Source organism: Erythrolamprus reginae, chromosome 7 (assembly GCF_031021105.1).
Source record: "Erythrolamprus reginae isolate rEryReg1 chromosome 7, rEryReg1.hap1, whole genome shotgun sequence".
NCBI lineage: Eukaryota > Metazoa > Chordata > Lepidosauria > Squamata > Dipsadidae > Erythrolamprus > Erythrolamprus reginae.
Genome location: NC_091956.1, coordinates 46,753,230 through 46,775,435, shown reverse-complemented (window position 1 = coordinate 46,775,435; position 22,206 = coordinate 46,753,230). Strand labels below are relative to the sequence as shown.

General features: G+C 42.6%; 1 protein-coding gene across 7 annotated transcripts in view; it reads left to right on the top strand.

The window, feature by feature from the left end:
• Positions 1-17,551: 17,551 nt before the first annotated feature.
• GPM6A (glycoprotein M6A) overlaps positions 17,552-22,206 on the top strand; it is a 321,002-nt gene continuing 316,347 nt past the window's right edge. For all 7 annotated transcript variants that reach the window (XM_070756618.1, XM_070756614.1, XM_070756616.1 and 4 more), the window contains exon 1: positions 17,552-17,661. In XM_070756618.1, coding sequence (XP_070612719.1) covers positions 17,658-17,661 — 4 coding nt within the window. In that variant the 5' untranslated portion in view covers positions 17,552-17,657. The remainder of the gene's footprint in view (positions 17,662-22,206) is intronic.

Below are 22,206 nucleotides of genomic sequence, written 5' to 3'. Positions count from 1 at the left end.
TTGCTTTGCCTTTAGCGAGGGGCCATATTGGGTAAACGCACTGCTTTCAGAGATTGCCTGGCTGGCTGACTCAGAGGGGATTATTGCAGCTTCTTCTAAATTACTTGGGTCATAAATCAGCTGGCTTGGAGTTTCTAAAGCTTTTATTGCTTGTGCATCATAAATCACTTGCTGGCTTTCAACATTTAAAGGGGGGGTCGGCACTCACGGTTTGTTGCTGTCTCTCTTGGCTGAGTTCTTCTCTTGTAAGGAAGAATTCTTCTTCTGCTGGATTCTTTGTCTCATGAGAGATTTGTTCTTCCATTGTTGGAATTCTTTTCTCCTTAGAATTATCTATAAGAGCCAGCAAATCATCTATCTGATCACTGGACATTTGATCAATAAAGGACTGAGAGAATAATTTCTTATTCTTACGTTTAGCCGGCATTACAAAGTATAATTGCTTTTAGATTTATTATTGCAAACCGACCTCTGCTGCCATGTCAGAAATAGACAATATATTACAGTCCGTATGAACCATAATAAATCATTTCTGGAGGTCGATGGATTAAAAAAGAGAATCTGCTTTCAAACAAGGTTTCTTTTTATTATAAAAGTAGAAAAAATAAAATATTCCATAAGAGGCAAATGAAATGCGTCTTTACATCATGGCAGCTAACAAAGGACTAAAACAATATAAAATGGAGAATCTGAAGAGGGCAGATGTGATGCATTAATGATGTGGCAGGATTTTACATTATAATAGGAGGAGTTAATAAAACACATGCATAGTTAACTATTTAATTACTGAATAACTCTGAATGTCTCTGAATGTCTCTGGGGCTGTCAATACTCAGTATGACAATATAGTTCTACAGAGGAATCATTGAGTCTATCATATGCACCTCTATAACTGTCTGGTTCTATTCTGCAACCCAACAAGACCGACACAGACTTCAGAGGATAATCAGAACTGCAGGGGGAAAAAATTATTTATTTATTTATTTATTTATTCATTCATTCATTCATTCATTCATTTATTGGATTTGTATGCCAATAAATTGCTACCAACCTTTCTTCCACTGAGGAGCGATATACAGTACTACACAAATTTTTAAAAAGGGCTGTGAAAATATTTACTGACTCCTCTCATCCTGGACATAAACTGTTTGAACTCCTACCCTCAAAATGTCCATAAACTGTTTCAACTCCTAGCCTATAGCACTGCATACCAAGACAAGTAGACACAATAACAGTTTTTCCCAGAACACCATCACTCTGCTAAACAAATAATTCCCTCAACAGTCAAACTATTTACTAAGTCTGCACTACTATTACTGCTAGTTTTTTTCTCATCATTCCTATCACCCATCTCCTCCCACTTATGATTGTGTGACTGTAACTTCATGCTTGTATCCTTAAGATTTTGTATTAATATTGATTGTTTCCTGATTGCTTATTTGACCCCATGACAATCATTAAGTGTTGTACCTCATCATTCCTGACAAATTTATCTTTTCTTTTATGTAGACTGGAAGCATATACAGTGATACCTTGTCTTACAAACTTAATTGGTTTCAGGACAAGGTTCGTAAGGTAAAAAGTTCGTAAGACGAAACAATGTTTCCCATAGGAATCAATGGGAAAGCGATTAATGCATGCAAGCACAAAATTCAGCCCTTTTGCCAGCCGAAGTGCCCGTTTTCGCACTGGTGGGATTCTCTTGAGGCTCCCCTCCATGGGATACCCCACCTCCGGACTTCCACGTTTTTGCAATGCTGCAGGGGATGCAGCAGGAGAATCCCAGCATCGCAAAAACGGGTACTTTGCTGGCAACGGAAGTCTGGAGGTGGGGTTTCCCAGCATGGGAAGCCTCAGCGAAAACGCAGCATTTGCGATGCTGCGATTTCATTGAGGCTTCCCTCGCTGGGAAACCCCACCTCCGGACATCCGTTGCCAGCCAAAGTGCCGATTTTCATGCTGGTGGGATTCCTCTGCTGGGATTCCCCTGCAGCATCACAAAATCCAGAGGCAGGGTTTCCCATGGATGGGAGCCTCAGGGGAATCCCACTAGCGCAAAAACAGGCGCTTCAGCTGGCAACGGAAGTCCAGAGGCTAGACATCCCAGCAGCGGCACCGGGTTCATAAGGTGAAAATAGTTCAGAAGAAGAGGCAAAAAAATCTTAAACCCTGGGTTCGTATCTTGAAAAGTTTGTATGGTGAGGGGTTCATAAGATGAGGTATCACTATATATGCACCAGGCAAATTCCTTATGTGTCCAATCACACTTGGCCAATAAAGAATTCTATTCTGTTCTAGGATGAATTAAAGTGTTTGCGTGAGCAATCAAGTGTCCAAATTTTGATCACATGATTGCAGGGAGGTTGCAACAGCTTTGCAATTGGTCCAAAGGCACTGATCCAAAGTCCCTTTGTTCAATGCTTCTCTAACTTTGAATAGTCACAGAATGAATGGTCATAAGACAAGGACTACCTGTATAAAAGCATGTTTGTGTCGTAATTAGATAATGCTTGTTTGATTGTATCTCAGGAATTTCAGAAAGACTTATTACAGTTTTTCTTCTAGGAAGATAGGCATGTTTCCCAGCAAGTTACTCAATTGCATCCATCATTTTTTTTATTTTCTAAGAATGTCTATTCTTGATTGATGCTGAAAACTTCAACCCTTATATATAGCTTCTCAATCTTTTTAAAGTTAAAATAATGTTTTTAAAAAATATCAGCAGAGAAATCTCTTTATCTCATAAGTAATGAGACAATCACAAACTTATTGATATCAGTGGATACCATTTCTAACCATTCTATTGAATAGTATATTTTTCTGATTATTAAATTGAATTGAGATATAGTTAGCAAGCACTATCACTTCTCTAGAAGATAACTTGTAAATTATATATATTCAGCGGATATAAAGGAAAGAAAGATAAATATAGTGTAAGATTATATTTTTCATGTGTGCACTCAAACATTTTTTAAAATAACTAGTTTTATAAGGAGCAAGACTAGCAAGAGATCATTTAGTATCATTGTGCTTTAGAGCATGTTCTAGAATACACACAGCATCAATTATAGGAATTTCATTGTGCTCATCTATTATGTATGGACTGTGCATAGCAAAACACACTGTGCTAAAATGAGTACATATGAAATAGTGTGAAAAATATTTCTTTTCACAGATGACTGATGAGAGTAGCACTGAACTTTCTATATCTTCTGATCTATCATGAGCCTGAGAAATTTCTACATGAACTAACTATTGTAGTAAAACTCACAGGCAAGGCAATTAACTTAATACAGTACAGTAAAGAATGCCAACATTTTATGGTAGGTTACAAATGAATAAAAAGCAGAATTAATATTTTAAAGTTTCAATAGTGTGTATAATTAAGCAAGATAATCCCATTATCATTACTTATCTGGAGTAGAACTATAGACATTTATAGAATGGAATGACTTCTATTCTATTGAATGGAATATTTTTCTGATATGGGTAGTCCTTGACTTATTACCACAGCTGAGCCTTTTTTTTTTTTTTTCAATTTTCATTTTTCAATTTACATATCAATAAACATTTTAACTGTTCTGTGTCATGTTTCATATGGTTATCTACATTTATTTCTATGCATCTTTATTTCTCTGTCCTAACCAATTGTACCACCTATTCCACACATCATAAAATTCTGTTTCGTCTTTGCCTTTCATATGTAAGATATGTATTGGAGTTTTTTCTTTATTTTTGAATTAATTATTCCTAATAAGAATAGTTCAGGTTTAAATTCTATTTGTTCTCCTATAATCTCCTGTAGCCATGTCCTTATCCGTTCCCAATAGTTATTCATTTTGGGACATTGCCACCACATATGATAAAAAATTCCATTCTTACTTTTGCATTTTCAGCAATCTGGTTTTATATTTTAGTACATTTTTACTACTCTCACCGGTGTTAAATGCCACCTATAAAGCATTTTTATTGATTTTCTTTAAATGCAATCAATAGTGTTAATTTACAATTCTTGTTCCATATTCTTTCCCATTCCTCTACTTTTATATTACAGCCGACATTTTGTGCCCATGCATTATCAAACCTTTCACAATTTCCTCTACCATTTTAACTTCCAATAAGTGTCTATATGTTTTTGTTATACATTTTTCTTCATTTCTGATCAATATTGTATCTAATTGTGGTATTCTTTGGATTTCACATTCTTCCATATTTTTTCTGATTATGCCTGTAAATATGGCAACCAATCTATGTTTATACCTGTTCTTTTAGTTCTTGATTTGATATCAGTTTCTCCTGGCTATCTAATAATACATTAGATAAAAAAGATAGTAAGATATAAAAAATTATTAGAAAGCCTAAAATTTCTACTGCTAAGCAAGACATTTGTTAAGGGAATTTGACTCCATATTATGACCTTTCTTTCAACAGTTGTTAAATGATTCACTCTAGTTATTAAGTTAGTCACATGGTTGTTAAATTAATATGGATTCCCCATTGATTTTGTTTGTCAGAAGCTCATCAAAGGGGATCACGTGACTATGGGATACTGCAACCGTCATAAATATGAGTCAGTTGCCAAGCATCTGAATTTTGATCATATGGTCACAGATGCAATGGTTGTAAGAGTGAAAAACAAGAGAGCAACAGTTTAGATTGCTGTCATGTCTGCTGGATATTTGTACAACATTCCAAGCATGAAGCGCCAATTGTAAGGTTTCAGCCTGAGGAATGGCATAAAGACAAAAGCTCACAATGTGCTGCAAAACTGAGCTCCTGAATATGCTGATGCGAATCTGATCTTACCAGACTTCAGGGGTGCAGATTGATCTTGACAAAGTGCACTCGTAATAGTCAGACGTGATGAACTGTGAGACAGATTTTCAGTGACTAACCATGTACATTACTGTAAACACTACAAGTATTTTAATATTGCAGTCTATATGATACCTTTAATTAAGTGGGTACATTGAATAAATGTAACTTTGAGTTTCAAATAACACTGATTTTGTTGTCTTGAGTGACATCTGTGAACAAAAAATCAGGTGCTCAGGCATTAAAATGTGCTACTCAAACACTATACATTTCCACACACACTGGAAAAAAATTAGAGTAAACATTGACTGCAGGCCAGTCCTTTGCCATTTTCAGGATGGCCCCGGAGGCCAGATATAACCACCCCCCAGGCTGGAGGCCAGATCTAACCAACGCACGAGCCTTGAATTTGACACCCCTGCTGTAGGTGTATCTTATATTAGAGAGCAGTGTTCCCCGTAAGCTGCGCGCGTGCGCAAGCACGCACTCCAAAATACCCCCCTGCGCACCCTTTTCCACGGGCAAGCGTTCCCTATCCCCCTGCCAGCCTGCGTGGGGGTGGGCAGGGAGGCGTGGGCAGTAGAAGGGAGCCGCGGCCGCCCCTGCCTCTTCATGGTGCCTACGTCCCCCTCGCGCCCCTGGCCTCACGGCCCTGCCCCTGCCCTCCACTCCCTCTCCTCCTCCACCGCCTCCTGCCTTAGGCAAGACTTCTCCCTCGGCGGTGGCTGCAGCTTCTCCTCCTCGTTCTCATCCGTGCTCCCAGCCAGGGCGCTGCGAGAGAGGGTTTTCTCCGCACGCTTTGGGAATGCCCATCCCGCCCCTCTCGCAGCCCCCTCGCGGGGAGCACTTTCGTCCCGGACTTTCAGCAAGGGGGCTGCAGTAGAGGCAGGGCAGGCGTTCCTGAAGCGTTCGGAGAAAGCGCTCTTGCAGCCCCCTCGCTGACAAAGAGAGAGGGAGAGAGAAAGTAAGTGAGAAAGAGAGAGAGAGAAAGGGGGAGAGAGTTAGCAAGAGAGAGAAGAGAAAGAAAGCACGAGAAATAGAAAGAGTGAGAGAGAAAGAAAGCAATAGAGAGAGAGAAAGAAAACAAGAGAGAAAGAGAGAGAGAGCAAGAGGGGGAGAGAGAAAGAGAGGGAGAGATAAAGTGAGAAAAAGAGAGAGAGAGCAAGAGGGGGAGAGAGAAAGAGAGAGAAAGAGAGAAAAATGACTCTTGATTTAAAGCGTATGGTAAAAAGCACCCAAATAATAACAGAGAAAAAAAAAACCCAGCCTTTTGTGTGTGTGTGTGTGAACTCTTGAACCATTTCCAATAGCTCACCTGTTATTGGAAATGGTTCAAGACTTCACACAGAGAGAGAGAGACACACACACAGAGACACACACACAAGTGGGAGGAGACAGGGATGGAAAAAGAGGAGAAGATAGTAATAATAATAGATTTTGGTTTTGTTTTATTATTAATTTCTTTTAATAAAAAAGGGATTTTTTTCTTATTTATTTATTTATTTATTTATTTATACTTCTATGCCGCCCAGTCCCAAAGGGACTGCCGCTCAGACACTATACATTTCCGCCCACACCGGAAAAAAAATTAGAGGGAACATTGTTAGAGAGTCTTGTCCAATGTTACTTCAATGTATTTTGGATGATCATAGGGGGAGTAAGTTGTTGTTTAAGTAGACCGTCAGGGCTTCAGATGCTAGTTTGTTGTTAAGGTGGAAGCACATAGTTACCATTTTGCTAGTGGTAGGAGTAAGTCCCCAATCAGTAAAGAATTTTCCCAAGGTGTTCAGATCTTTGGACAGGAGATTGTTAGCTACCTCCATGTGTTTTTCTTGTACTACTGTGACCAATTTATCAGTGTATCCAAATTTGTGTCCCCTTCTCACTGGCATATCTGATATGTATAAGTCAAATAGGGACTGGGCGGCATAGAAGTCATATTAATTAAATAGATAGATAGATAGATAGATAGATAGATAGATAGATAGATAGATAGATAGATAGATAGATAGATAGATAAATTTTCATGCCTGAGTGCCTGATTTTTTTTCACAGATGTCACCAAAGCCAACTTGTTGCATAATTATTTGGGGCTGGGGCTGGGGCAGAATAAGGTTCCTTCTCACTATATTATTCTGTTATTCTGGTTGCCTAATTATTGATATCACTAGCATACAAAGATTCTAACTGAAATTAGCATGATCAATAATTTAAAGAATGGAAGACTACAAATAGGCAAATCTAGATCAGCTAATGGGCAAGGGAAGAAACCATGTTAAGCTTGTTTATATCTTGTTAGTTGACCAAACTAATTTAGGAGTGGAAATAATAGATTTAAAAGATATTATGTTCACAGAAGGCTTCATTTTAACAGAAGGCTAAAATTGTTTGCATGTTTCTTTGGCTATACAGTGATCCCCCGGGTATCGCAATCCCGATCATTGCGAACGGCTATATGGCGATTTTTCAACCCGGAAGTCAAAACACCATCTGCACATGCGCGCCCTTTTTTTCTATGGGCACGCATGCGTAGATGGCGCCGGGCAGATCAGCTGCTGGGCGGCTTCCCTGGGTCTTCCCCCTCTTGCTGGCGGGAGGGCGAGCGGCGGGCATCAGCGAGGAGTTTCCCCACCGCCCATGCAAACTCCTCGCTGCTGCCGCGCCCGCCGCTTGTCTTGTCCGCCGCCTGCCTGCCCGCGCGCTCGCCGCTCGCCCCGCCCTTCGCCCGCCCACGCCGTTCGCTCGCGCCGCTTCCCAGCTGAGTCCTGAAGCGAACTTCCGCGTTTGGCTTCGGGACTCAGCTGGGAAGCGGCGCTGGGGTTTCCCCACCGCCCACGCAAACTCCTCGCTGCCGCTCGCCCACCCTTCGCCCGCCCACGCCGTTCGCTCGCGCCGCTTCCCAGCTGAGTCCTGAAGCCAAACGCGGAAGTTCGCTTCAGGACTCAGCTGGGAAGCGTCGCGAGCAAACGGCATGGGCGGGCGAAGGGCGAGCGGCGGGCAGGCAGGCGGCGGACAAGCGGCGGGCGGACAAGACAAGCGGCGGGCGCAGCAGCAGTGAGGAGTTTGCGTGGGTGGCGGGAAACCCCAATCTTCGGCTCCTCGCTGCTGCGGCGGAAGTAAAAACACCATCTGCGCATGTGCAGATGGTGTTTTTACTTCCGCAGCGCTACTTCGCGAAAAACCGATCATTGCGAGGGGTCCTGGAACGGAACCCTCGCAATGATCGGGGGACCACTGTAAATGCGAACTAGCAGTGGAATATAATAAATATCTTGCTAAATATTGATCTAGTAACTGAAGTATCATACATTTGCTGATTCCTCCAGTTCAAAGTTTGGAAATGTGAATTTTCATATTATGTAATGTTCAATTTTATAAGAGCTCTGTTTTAAGAGAACTGTCTGAGACAGCTTATCTACAATATTGTTCAGGAAACTATCTTTACTGCCCAAAAGCAATATCAGTAAATCTGACTAAGCTCAACATTTATTACAAAAGCGAGTAACTCAAAATTAATTTTTTCTGACAGTTTCCATCATTTTCCAGCCATAGTTGATAGGGGGGGGGAGAGTTTCCTACTGTTTTGAGCCTGGAAATGAAATCTGTGGCATCTCACTATGATATTATTCAGTATTCCAAGTGTAAGGCCAAACTTGGAATACTGCATTCAGTTTTGATCGCCACGATGCAAAAAGGATATTGAGACTCTAGAAAAAGCGCAGAGAAAAAGGGCAGAGAAGAGGCTAGAGGCTAAAACACATGAAGAACAATTGCAGGAACTGGGCATGGCTATTTTAATTAAAAAATGACCAGGGGAGACATGATAGCAGTGTTCCAATATCTATGGGGTTGCCACAAAGAAGGAGGAGTCAACCTATTCTCCAAAGCAACTGAAGATAGGACAAGAAGCAATGTGTGGAAATTAAACAAGGAGAGAAGCAAGTTAGAACTAAGGAGAAAATTCTTGACAGTTAGAACAATGAATGAATCTGTGGAGCAACCTGCCACCAGAAGTTGTGAATGCTCCAACACTGGAAGTTTTAAAGATGTTGTAAACCCATTTGTTTGAGTAGTGTAGGGTTTCCTGCCTAAGCACGGGGTTGGACTAGAAGTCCTCCAAGGTCCCTTCCAACTCTGTTGTTATTATAATTATTAACCCAAATCGCTTTACTGCCACTGGAAACCCCTTCTGGAAAGTGCCTCCAGTCAGCTCGCAAAATTTTATAATCTTGATTTAGCAGACTAATTGGGCGGTAGGAACCTGGTTCTTTTAAGTCTCGATCTGGTTTAGGAATTGTTACAATTTCAGACACCTTCCATGTTTGTGGAACATCTAATGTTATGAGGATATTGTTATACAGTTTCTCCAAATGCGGTAATAGAATTTCTATATACGTTTTATAATATTCACCTGTAAATCCATCGGGGCCTGGTGCTTTACCGGGTTTTAGCCCTTTTACCACTTTAATTATTTCATCCCTTGTTATATTTGCATTTAACATTTGTCTTTCTTCCTCATTCAGCCTTTCTTTAACCTCTATTTCTTGTAACATAACATGTTCTTTTTCATATAATTTTGCATAAAATTCTCTTATTACATTTTCTACTTCTCTGTTACCATATTTCATTACCCCATCCTTATCCTTCAAACCATTTATTATTCATTTTTCTTTTCTTTTTTTAAGGTATTTCGCCATTTGTAATGCTGATTTCTTCCCCCATATTTCAATTCTCTGTTTCACTGCTATTCTCATATTATTCCAATTTTCTTCCTCTATGTCCTTTAATTGTCTTTGTTTAAGTTTTAACAAGTCATTCCATTCTTTATTTCTGGTTATTCTCAAATTTTCTCTTATTGATTCTATTTCCCTTATTCTTTTTTCCCTTTCCATCCCCCAACTTTTTCTGATATAAGACTCCATACTAATTAGATTGCCCCTAATAACTGCCTTCTTTGTGTCCCAGATAACTGATTGTCTCATTCCATCATTCTGATTTATTTCATAAAATTCCTGAATATCTTTCTGAATTTTTTCCTTATTTTAGGTTTAGGTTTAGGTTTATTGGATTTATATGCCGCCCCTCTCCGCAAACTCGGGGCGGCTCACAACAATAGTAAAAAACAGTACAGTACACAATACCAAATCCAATGCCCACCCATCCAGTTCCAATTGAAATTAATAATCTCATAAAAAACAGTATATATAAAAAACAGGCACACAGTCAATCAATCAACAGAACAACATGGGCAAGGGGGAGGTGTTTTAGTTCCCCCATGCCTGACGGCAAAGGTGGGTCTTAAGGAGTTTACGAAAGGCAGGGAGGCTGGGGGCAATCCTAATCTCAGGGGGGAGCTGGTTCCAGAGGGTCGGGGCCCCCACAGAGAAGGCTCTTCCCCTGGGTCCCGCCAGACGACATTGTTTAGTCGACGGGACCCGGAGAAGGCCAACTCTGTGGGACCTAACCGGTCGCTGGGATTCGTGCGGCAGGAGGCGGTCCCGAAGATATTCTGGTCCGGTGCCATGAAGGGCTTTATAGGTCATAACCAACACTTTGAATTGTGACCGGAAACTGATCGGCAGCCAATGCAGACTGCGGAGTGTTGGAGTGATATGGGCATACTTGGAGAAGCCCATAATTGCTCTCGCAGCTGCATTCTGCACGATCTGAAGTTTCCGAACACTTTTCAAAGGTAGCCCCATGTAGAGAGCGTTACAGTAGTCGAGCCTCGAGGTGATGAGGGCATGAGTGACTGTGAGCAATGACTCCCGGTCCAAATAGGGCCGCAACTGGCGCACCAGGCGAACCTGGGCAAACGCCCCCCTCGCCACAGCTGAAAGGTGTTTTTCTAATGTGAGCTGTGGATCGAGGAGGACGCCCAAGTTGCGGACCCTCTCTGAGGGGGTCAATAATTCCCCCCCCAGGGTAATGGACGGACAGATAGAATTGTCCTTGGGAGGCAAAACCCACAGCCACTCCATCTTGTCTGGGTTGAGTTTGAGTTTGTTGACACCCATCCAGGCCCCAACAGCCTCCAGGCACCGACACATCACTTCCACTGCTTCATTGACTGGACATGGGGTGGAGATGTACAACTGGGTATCATCGGCATATTGATGATACCTCACCCCATGCCCTTGGATGATCTCACCCAGCGGTTTCATGTAGATATTAAATAGCAGGGGGGAGAGGATCGACCCCTGAGGCACCCCACAAGGGAGAAACCTCGGGGTCGACTTCTGACCCCCCACTAACACCGACTGCGACCGACCGGAGAGGTAGGAGGAGAACCACTGAAGAACAGTGCCTCCCACTCCCAACCCCTCCAGCCGGCGCAGAAGGATACCATGGTCGATGGTATCGAAAGCCGCTGAGAGGTCAAGGAGCACCAGGACAGAGGACAAGCCCCTGTCCCGGGCCCGTCAGAGATCATCCATCAACGCGACCAAAGCAGTTTCCGTGCTGTAGCCGGGCCTGAATCCAGACTGCTGAGGACCTAGATAATCGGCTTCATCCAAGGACCGCTGGAGTTGAAGTGCCACCACCTTCTCGACAACCTTCCCCATGAAGGGAAGGTTGGAGACTGGACGGTAGTTATTAAGCACGGCTGGGTCCAGGGAAGGCTTCTTGAGGAGGGGGCGCACAACCGCCTCCTTATAAAGTGGCGGAAAGGACCCCCTCCCCAAGGAGGCGTTGACAATCTCCTGGACCCAGCTCCGTGTCACCCCTCGACTGGCCGAAACCAGCCAAGAGGGACACGGATCCAGTAAACAGGTGGCGGAACTCACAGCTCGAATGGCCTTGTCCACTTCATCAGGTGTCACCAAGTCAAACTCCCCCCAGACAGATGGACAAAGACGTTTAGCCCCAGTCACCTCGACTGACTCATTGTCAGTCGACTCTGTTTCACAATTGGAGTCGAGGTCTGCTCGGATCCGGGCGATTTTATCAGCGAAAAACGTGTTAAAATCCTCGGCACTACTCTGCAAGGGCTCCCCAACTCCCCTCTGATTAAGAAGGGAGCGGGTTACCCTAAACAGAGCGGCTGGGCGGGATTCCGCTGATGCAATCAAGGCGGCATGATACGCGCATCTTGCCGCCTTGAGCGCCACTTTGTAAGTCTTAATATGAGCTCTTACAAGTGTTCGATCGGATTCAGACTTACTCTTCCTCCATCGCTTCTCCAGACGTCTCTTCTGGCGCTTCAACACCCGGAGCTCCTCGTTGAACCATGGAGCTCTACGGGGTCTAGTGCCGCGGAGAGGTCGCAACGGCGCAATCCGGTCAAGAGCCTCCCCTGCAGCCTTGTTCCAGGCCTCAGCAAGAGACTCTGCCGAACTGTGGACAAGTGTATCTGGAATAACCCCAAGCGCCATCTGGAAGCCTTCTGGATCCATCAGGCGTCTGGGGCGGAACCTCCTAATTGGTTCTGCCTCCCTGTGTGTAATATGTTTTCTTCACTTACTGAGACAATTGTGTTATATCTCCAAATTCTTTCTCTACCAGTAGGGTCTATCTCTATAACTGCCGTTATAGCTGCATGATCAGATATCCAATTACTTTTGATTTCTGCCCTTTTAACTTGGATATTTCCTGTTTTGTTCAAGAATATATAATCAATACAACTAAACTTATTGTGTCTTGCTGAATAATATGTCCCTCTATTTGAGTTATCAGCGTGTAAATCTATCATATTTAACTTATTCAAATTTAATTGCTTCTTTTCTTTATTAGTTGTTATTTCTACATTAAAATCCCCAGCAAATATCACCATCCCCTCTGAAAATAAATCCAGTTTACATTTTGCATTCATAATAAATTGTTTAGCATTTACATTTGGAGCGTATATTACCGCTAACGTTATCATCTTTTGATTCATTTTTCCTTTTACAAATAATAATCTTCCTTTTTTATCCCCTTTTGTTTGTATCACCTGAAAAACATTTCTTTGATTTATTAATATGGCCACTCCTTTACAGGTTGTCTCTCCTCTACACTCAAAAATATGTTTCCATTCTTTACTCTCAATCAGTTTATACGTTTTTTCCTTCCCTTATGAGTTTCAGTAAGAAATAAGAAATCCACATGGTTTTCTTTCGCTAATTTCAATAGTCTATATCTTTTCACAGGTGATGCTAAACCATTTATATTCAATGCCATAATTGTTCGATCACCCATAATATTTCCATTTAACCTTTTTCCCTCTTGCAACCCAGAGTTCTGTTAATTTTTTCATTTTTATTAAAGATTCCCCCCACCCAGGTGCCTCCCCCCGAGTTTCTCTCACAAGGAGAGAAGAGCGGAAAAAACACCCGCTGCTTTGGCTAGGCACCTTAAGGGGCATGGTTCCACCGAAGCTAATGCCCCCCAAACACCCTTTTAAAGTTGGAAATAAAACCCCACCCTCCCCTCCCCAAGTCTTCCTTAATTTGATTAAAGTTAAAGCAGATATTAAATTGGAACAGACCTCAACATTTTCCCCTTAATATGTAAAGCCTTTTAAACAGTTAAAATAGAGATTTTTACAAACATTTCATTTCTTTTTTTGCCTGATGACTCTTGCTTCCATCTTGGGATCCGGTGCATCTTTTTCCTTCCCCAAAAGAGCTTGCTTGCCAAGGAGTGTTGATTGTAAAAGTTCCATAAAATCTTTATTTCCTCCTCCTCCTACTGCCCCCCCTTCTTCCAGCACCTCTGTTGTTCTTTCTGCCTGTTGCTGTAGATCTGGATTCAAGCCGATTTTCGCCAGCATTTCTTTTCCCTCTTGGAATGTTTTTGCTCAATACATCCTCCCTTCATGAAACACGACGATAATGGTGGGTATACTGCCAACTAAAACACATATTTCCCTTGAACAGGGCCTCCATTATCGGGCGCATTTGACTTCTTGCGTGTAGAGTTGACACTGACAAATCTTTTAACACCCGAATCGGAGCTCCTTTAGAAGTAAGGTTAGTGATTTTTCTTAATTCTTTATAAACTTTTTCAGCCGTTCTTTCTGAGAGGAATTTAATTACAATGTCTCGTTGATTTGGGTCTCTTCTTGCTCCAAAAACCCAGTGTGCTCTCTCTATTTCATGATCCAAGACTTCAATTTTATTCTTCTTAAACCATTGTTGCATATTTTGGATCATGTTTCTGCTATCAGCAAAATCAGCTTTGAAGCCCCTCAGGCGTAGGTTTGCTCTTCTTAATCTGTCTTCTAACATACTTATACGTTGACGGTCTTGCTCCCTTTCTTCTTCCAATTTGGAAACCCTGTTACCTTGGACCTGTTGTTCTGTTTTCACTGTTTGTAAATCACTTGCAGTCTTAGTAACCACATCTTGCATTTCTTTTAACTGCTGACCGACCACAACAAAGGTTTTTAGCAAAGCATCCATTCTCTCTGTGAGCTCCTCCCCCACTTTCTCTGCCATTTCTCCTCTTAACTTTATTGCTTTATTGCTTACTCACAGTTTTGAGTGGAAAGCAGACTGTTTCCAAGTTGTTTCTCTCTCTTTCAATAAGCCCAAGGTATCTCCGGGTTCCAAATTTATGGCTTTATTGCTTAGTTCAATTTATTTGAGACTTAGGATGGTTCGACAGGGTTTAAAATCCAATGTTTATTTTCTCATTTGAAGAGCGTTCAGCAGAGCGTCTTCAATTTACTGACGCATGCGCAAACCCCCGCGACACTGGATCTTCCACCAGCATCTTGTAAACGGGCTCAGGCAGTGGGGCGGTGGAAGAGGAGGTGGTGGAAGAGGAGGTGGTGGATGTGACCACCCCCACAGCACAAAGTGAGCACGGTGGTTGGGAGGTTGCTGTCGGGGCAGCAGGGGCCTGCTGATGCCAAGCCCGGCGGCGGCGAGCAAAGCCGCCCGCCCAGGGAAGCAGTGTGTTTGAAAAGCCGCAGCTTAGCTTCCATGCTTGCCAAGCCATGGCTTTTCAAACACGCTGCTTTCTCTTGTGGGCAGCTTTACTCACCACTGATGAGCTTGGCATCAGCGGGCCCCTGCTGCTGGCAGCAACCCCCGACCACCATGCTTGCCTTGTACAACGGGGAGGGCGGCCGCTTGCAAGCCACTCGCCTCCACCCCCTCCTCTTCCAACGCCCCGCTGCCTGAGCCTGTTTACAAGGTGCTGGTAGAAGGTCCAGTGTCGCTTTTTCAAAAGCAAGGCAATCTGCTTTTGCAAAAGGTAGGTGATTGGCTCCCACACAGGGTTGAAAAACCCTGCGTGGTAGGCTGTTGCTAGATGCGCCAGCGCGCACCTGTGCACCTTAGGGGCAATAGAGACCGGCAGCAGAGGTAAGTAGGAATCCCCGCCTGGATAATATGTATGACAAGCTGTCCTTCCAAACAGTGTTGTATGCCCCAATTACAATAAAGTTATAACAATAACTTTTATAATTGTTATAAGTTATAGCAATAAATGATAACAGTGCTATAATAACACAATTTTTAAAATTATGTAATTAGGGATAACAATAGACTACTTATCACAGTTATTTACAGTCTTTAATTCAAATGCCGTGAGTTTAGTGAGCTTAATTCACAAAATATGCATTTAATAGCCTAATACAGGTACTTTTTGACATGATCATAATTGAGCCCAAATTACTGTGAGATATTTGTTAATTGAGCTTTGCCCTGTTTTAGACCCTTTTTTCCCCATAGTTGTTAAATGAATCCCTACAGTTGTTAAGTTAGTCACATGACTGTTAAATGAATCTGGCTTCTCCTTTGACTTTGCTTGTCAGGTCATAAAAGATGATCATGTCACTGGAACACTGCAACCATCATAAATGAGTCATTTGTGTTTGAATTTTGATGAGTGACTGGGGTGATGCTGCAAACACTATCTTAGCTATATTGCTGGATTCTAACAATATGCGATAGGCCCATTTCAAGTTTATTTGCTACTGCATACCACACAAAAACCTTGTTTTCAAATCCTGCATTATACTATATACTGTTGCGGATAGCATTTACATACCATCAACTAGATTTTTGACTTAATACACCAATGATTAATATATGCTCGATTCTCTCCTGATTCTGATTATAAAACTCTAAGTCTTATATGGTAGTACAGTGGTACCTCTACTTAAGAACTTAATTCATTCCGTGACCATGTTCTTAAGTAGAAATGTTCTTAAGTAGCAGCAATCTTTCCCATAGGAATCAATGTAAAAGCAAATAATGCATGCAAAACCATTAGGAAAGAAATAAAAGCTCAGAATTTGGGTAGGAGGAGGAGAAGGAATAAAAGGAGGAGGACAGTCACTGCCCAGAGTGAAGGGAATGTTTCTTTTCTCTGGGCACTGGCAGAGGTTTATTCCCTCTCCAAGCGCCCAGAGAAAGGAAAATGCTTCATTTGCTTTGTACTGCCAAAGCCTCCTTAAGAGCCACCAAAAGACTCCTCTGGCAGCCCAGATGGCTGAGATTAAAGGGGGAATGGCAGGAAACTGGCTGGGCCTTCCTGCCGCTCTCAAATTTCCTGGGAAATTTTTCCGGGCTCAGGTTCTTAAGTAGAGGCAAAAAAATCTTGAACACCCAGTTCTTATCTAGGAAATTTCTTAAGTAGAGGCGTTCTTAAGTAGAGGTACCACTGTATATTACTTTGAGTCAATTATAATTGAAGTGTTATAAAAGTCTAATAAATAATATTTGTAACTGTACTTAGATATCAAATTCAATTTATGTAATAAAATTAAGAATGTATGGTTTATTGACATAGCCCAATTATGTGAGTTTGTCACAGGGGTGAAATGCTGAAGGTTCTGGAGACCTGGTAGTGGAAATTTTGAGTAGTTCAGAGAACTGGCAAATACCATCTCTGGTTGGCCCCAGAGTAAGGTGGAAATGGAGATTTTGCAATATCCTTCCTCCAGGAATGGAGAGAGAATGGGGATTTTTCAGTATCCTTCCCTTGGAGTGGGGTGGGAATGGAGATTTGCAGTATCCTCCCCCTACCATGCCCACAGAACCGATAGGGGGAAAAAATGAATTTCACCCTGTTTGTCAAATACATTGACAAGACCATAAACTTGCCATCCACATTATAATTTATTGTTACTGTGAATGTATGTACTATATGGCTCACGGTGTCAGAGAACTAGAGTAATCTACAGATCAGTTAACCTCAGGTTCATATGTAACATGAACATGTAACAAGTATGTAATAGAAATACCGTATTTCATTGGGAGTTCCCAAAAACTCTCCTCCTCCTCCAACCAATGTTTCTCTGTTCAAAAGGAGAACTTAAGTGAACAAGTAGAAGATGGAAGTGGCTGTTTCATCCATGAGGGTGTTGCTCTGTTCCTCAGCTAAGGGGAGTAGCAAATCTAAATAACGCTCACAGCCCTTATTTTCCTTTCGCAAGAGCCCCGAGAAGCAAGCAAGAGGCACTGAAGACGCGGCTGGATGGTTTCCCTTCTCCTCCGATCTCCTCGCCGAGGAAGGTGGAGAAAGGGGCGCGTATTGCCTCTTCTGGCACCCCTAGCCGCTTGCTGTTCTTCCAGCGCAATAAAAGTGGCAGTATTAAGCAGGCTTTCTAAAGGTGTACTCGCAACTTTTAAAAGAGTGTACGGTCCATGTGCCATCTGTCGAGGGCAAGCGTTCGACTGGGAAAAGGCGCCTTTTGACGCCCCAACGCTCTGGAACTCAGCCCCGGGTCAAGTGGGATGAGGCAAATGGAGGAGGGGTTTCTGAACCCGCCTCCGCTTTGCTGACGCCCGGCCTTGGGAACGGGTAGAGAAAGCGGTGGCTTTAGAGACGGGTGGCGGGGAATTCCTGCTCCTCTGTGGGACGTCGGCTCGGCTCGGCCATCGGAGAAGAAAGAGAAGCCCAGCGGCATGGGTGAGTTAGTTGGGAAGAAGCTAGGCAGCTCCGGGTCTGTTCGAGCCGATAACATTTGGTTGGGGCCGTGTTCCGTCCGCTTCCATGGAAATTTGAGCCGAGTTGGCGCCGAATTGGCAAAATCCTGCTCGATTGGGTCTTCGAGTGTTGGGAGTTTGCTCCCGCTCCCGTTCGCCTGCGAGAGAGCTCTCCCAACTGGGGGACCTCACCGCGGACGGGGAAGAGAGTGAGGTGTGTGCGTGTGAGTCGCTCTGCTTTCTTTCCCAGAAGCCCACCTCTAAGTGAATGGGTGTGTGTGTGTAATTCAGAGCCTCGCGTCTTTCTGAGCGTTGTGAGGTAGTTTAGGAGAGCCCCTGGAACGGAGGGCGGGATGTCGGTCTCGGGAGTGTACTGGAAGTGGAGATGCCGAAGCTGCACCTGTAGAGGAGCTGTGTAGCCTCGTTACTTGCGAGCGTCTCGGAAGGTTCAAAGCAAGGCTTTGGGTTGAGTTTGAGAGAGATAAACACCTGCCGGGGTTTGGATTGGAGACCAGATTGGCTTATCTGGGCTGGGTGCGCGGATAAAGTTACTTATGAACTTGCCTTGATGTTTTGGATGCCTTCGGAGGTTCTCTTCCTGGTGTCTTTGCCAAGGAAAGTAAACCGGGAGTAGTCTTTCTCTTAGCGCAGTCTTGTTCGTGGAATGCCCCCCCAGGGAGGCTCTTCTGGCACCCACATGCTGTCATTTTGGCTGACCTCAGGCTAAGACATTCCTCTTCTCCCAGGCTTTGTTGCAAATTTGGCACCAGTGTTGAGTTTAAGTCCCCAGTAAATAAATGTCATGCCTTGTATTTTTAAAATCCTGGCAAACCCCCCCCCCCCCCATCTCTTTTCTTTGGGGTTTATTTAATTTTAAAAGCTCTGAATAAAATGAATGATAGAATGGACATATTCTTTTTACCTATATTGAAGGAGCTTGGATGATATGTTAGTTAGAAGTTATTGAACAAATGAGATCATTCACAAAAATGTAAAGCTGCTCATAAGAAAAGTAAAATATAAGAAAGAAATTTAAAACGTGCATGTATAGATAACTGGCAAATCCACTCCCACATTTTTGGTGCAGTCAGTGTTTACAGTTAGTTAATTGTGACATCTTTATACGTATTAGGAAACGTTTCACCAGGCTTTTCTTTTTTATGTTTGACATGACTTCCTTGTATAATGGAACCAATTAATTTTAGATGAACCCATGTGCCATATTCTGATTTCTGGTTGTGCTGATCTCACTCTAAAGATAATACTTGAAAAATGTGGCCAAAGCAAGGCTGATGGAAGTTGATACCTAGGCCAAGTAGTCCTCCACTTACAACAGTTCCTTTAGTGATCATTCAAAGTTATAAGGGCACTGAAAAAAACTGACTTGACTATTTTTTCACACAACCATTGCAGTATTCCCATGGTCAAATGATCAAAATTCTGATGCTTGGCAACTGGTTCATATTTATGGTGGTTATAGTGTCTTGGGGTCATGTGATCAGCTTTTGCAACCTTCTGATGTACCCAGCTGTACATCTCCACCCGGTGCCAACTCAGTGAAGCAGTGGTGGTGATGTGCCATTATCTGGAGGCTGTTAAGAGTTTGAATGGGTGTTAACAGGTTCAAGCTTAACCCTGACAAGACGGAGTGGCTATGGGTTTTGCTTCCCAAGGACAACCCCATCTGTCCATCAATTACCCTGGGGGGAGCTCTTGACCCCCTCAGAGAGGGTCCGCAACTTGGGTGTCTTCCTTGATCCACAGCTGATCTTAGAACACCATCTCTCAGCTGTGGCGAGGGGGCGTTTAACCAGGTTCACCTAGTGCACCAGTTGTGGCCCTATTTGAACAGGGAGTCTCTTCTCAAAGTCGCCCATGCCTTTATCACTTTGAGGATTGACTACTGCAATGTTCTCTACATGGAGCCATCTTTGAAGAACGTTTGGCTAATCCAAAATGGAGCTACAAGAGTTGTCACGAGTTACTAAGGTTTGCCCGTGTATCTACATCACTCCACGAGTTGCATTGGCTGCCGGTTAGTCTCCGAACGCAATTCAAAGTGTTGGTCACTACCTATAAAGCCTTACATGGCCTAGGACCAAGTTACCTATGGGACCGACTCCAGCCTCACATATCCCAGCGGCCAGTCAGAGCCCACAGCGTTGCCCTTCTCCAGGTCTCATCAGTCAAACAATGCCGGCTTGCAGGCTCTAGGGGAAGGGCCTTCTCTGTGGTGGCTCTGACCCTCTGGAACCAACTCCCCCCAGAAATTCGCACTGCCCCCACTCTCCTGGCCTTCCGGAAGGCCCTAAAACTCACCTGTGCCGTTGAGATTTAACATTTTACTCCGGCCACAAATTTGATTGTGGTATGAATGAGTGTGAGATTGAATGTATGGTTTTTGAAATGGGCCTTTTGGATTATTAATTGGTTTTTTTTTAAATTGGACTTTTTGAATCTGTTTTTGTATTTTGTATTTTTTATATGTTGTAAGCTGCCCCGAGTCCTTGAAGAAGAGCACCATATAAGTCATATTAAAAACAAGCAAACAAACAAAATAGGGAAGCCAGATTCACTTAACAGCCATGTTACTAATTTAACAAATGCAGTGATTCACTTAATAATTGTGGCAAGAAAACTCATAAAATGGGGCAAACTCATTTAAAAAATATTTCACTTAGCAACATAAAATTTGGGCTGAACTGTGGTTGTAACTCGAATGTACAAGGATTGGCCAAAAATTAATGCATCACATTTTTTCCTCAGCAATGGTACGAATGCGAAACTGTAGATATGTATTATTTGAATTGTCAGGAGTGCTTGTGTAAATTTTGCATTTGTTCAGACAGATAGCGTAGCTGCAGCAGTATTTAAAAATGGTGTTTGTAAGTGATGTACATTACAAGCAGCGTGTCATCATTGAATTTCTCACTGCGGAGAAAGAATGTTTGGAACATTCACAAACATTTGTGTACAGTTTATGGAGAATATGCAGTTAACAGAAGTACAATTAGTTGCTGGGCACAGAGGGTGAGGCCATTAGAGGTGATTCGCACAGTGCAGAAATAGCTTTGTGACCAGAATAAGGAGTGGTACCGACAGGGCATACACACCCTTGTGTCTCGTTGGAGGAAGGCCATAGAATGGGACGGATTACGTGGAAAAATAGGGAGTGTAGAAGAAACATAATTCTTTCTTGTGTGTAAGTTTCATTGTGTTCAATAAATAATTGTTGAAGAAAAAAAAATGTAGTGCACTACTCAAATAACTGCTTTCTCACCATGTGAAGCGTATGCCTTCTCATTTCTTTGTGAGGTTTGTATTCTTAAAAGTAAATTGTATACAGTGATCTTGAAAGACATATTCTTTTACTAATGTCACATAAGAATATTTTAGCAATGGAACAGCAAATAGCTGCAGTTGTTAAGAATCAAACATTTGTTAAGTGAATACAACTTTCCCCTTCATTCTGCTTGTCTGAAGATAGCTGGAGAAGTAACAAAGGCAAATTACTTAATCTGGGATGCTGCAATTGTAAATGCATGCCAGTTGCTGAGTTCCAATAGTTTGATCATGTGAAGGTAGGGATGCTGCAGTGATTGTAAGCGTGAGGACCAATTATGCCACTTTTTTAAAGTACTGTTATAACTTTGAATAGTCACTAAACAAATTATTGTAAGTTGAGGATTGCCAAGGGATTGATTATTTTTGATAGAATAACATATCTTATTTTTCTGATTACAATGATTAAACATAAAATCTGCCTGTTGCTTTGTCTAGTTTAGGTATGAATGGACAGCTAGATAATAACTAGATTTTCTTTTAATTTAGATTTAATGGCTCTATACTTCTAATATATTAGTAACAATTGGAATCTCTCACATTAAAAAGTACTTGCTTAGGCAAACAGAGCCAGTTTTGATAACAAATAATTTGCATATCTTTTCACAATGTCTTTTCCCTTGGTTTGATTTCCCCTACTAATAAACAACCCATCTTTGAAAACACAGCAACACTTCACTGCTTCCAAAGAATTTCCTTAGTCACAATGTATTTCTGAAATGCAACAAGTACTGCTAAATAAAACAATAAACCCCTCTTTTTCTCATGTAACAGTTCTCATAAACTCTGGAATTGGGATGGTTTTACAAAGAACACCAACAAAAACACATTAAAAAGAAAGGGATATAAAAAAACCAACTGCAATTTATTAAGTTATAATTATTTCCTTGGTTTATTTCTTGTCAAGTACTTGTTGCTTAGAGCAGAGGTCCCCAACCGCCGGTCCGTGGACCGGGACCGGGCCGTTGGGGTTTTCCAGCCGGTCCGCGGCGGCGCTGCCCTCCCGGCAGAGGACATTATGCAGGACAGGGTGGGGCGTCGGGCAGGGCGAATCAGGAGGCTCCTTTGGCGGCTGGGGGCTGCCTGGCTTTGTGATTTTGGCTGGGGGGGAGTTAGGAAGGTCCTACTTCTCCCCCCCAGCCAAAAACTCAAAGCCTATCTGCTGGATACGGGCGATGAGCGGGAC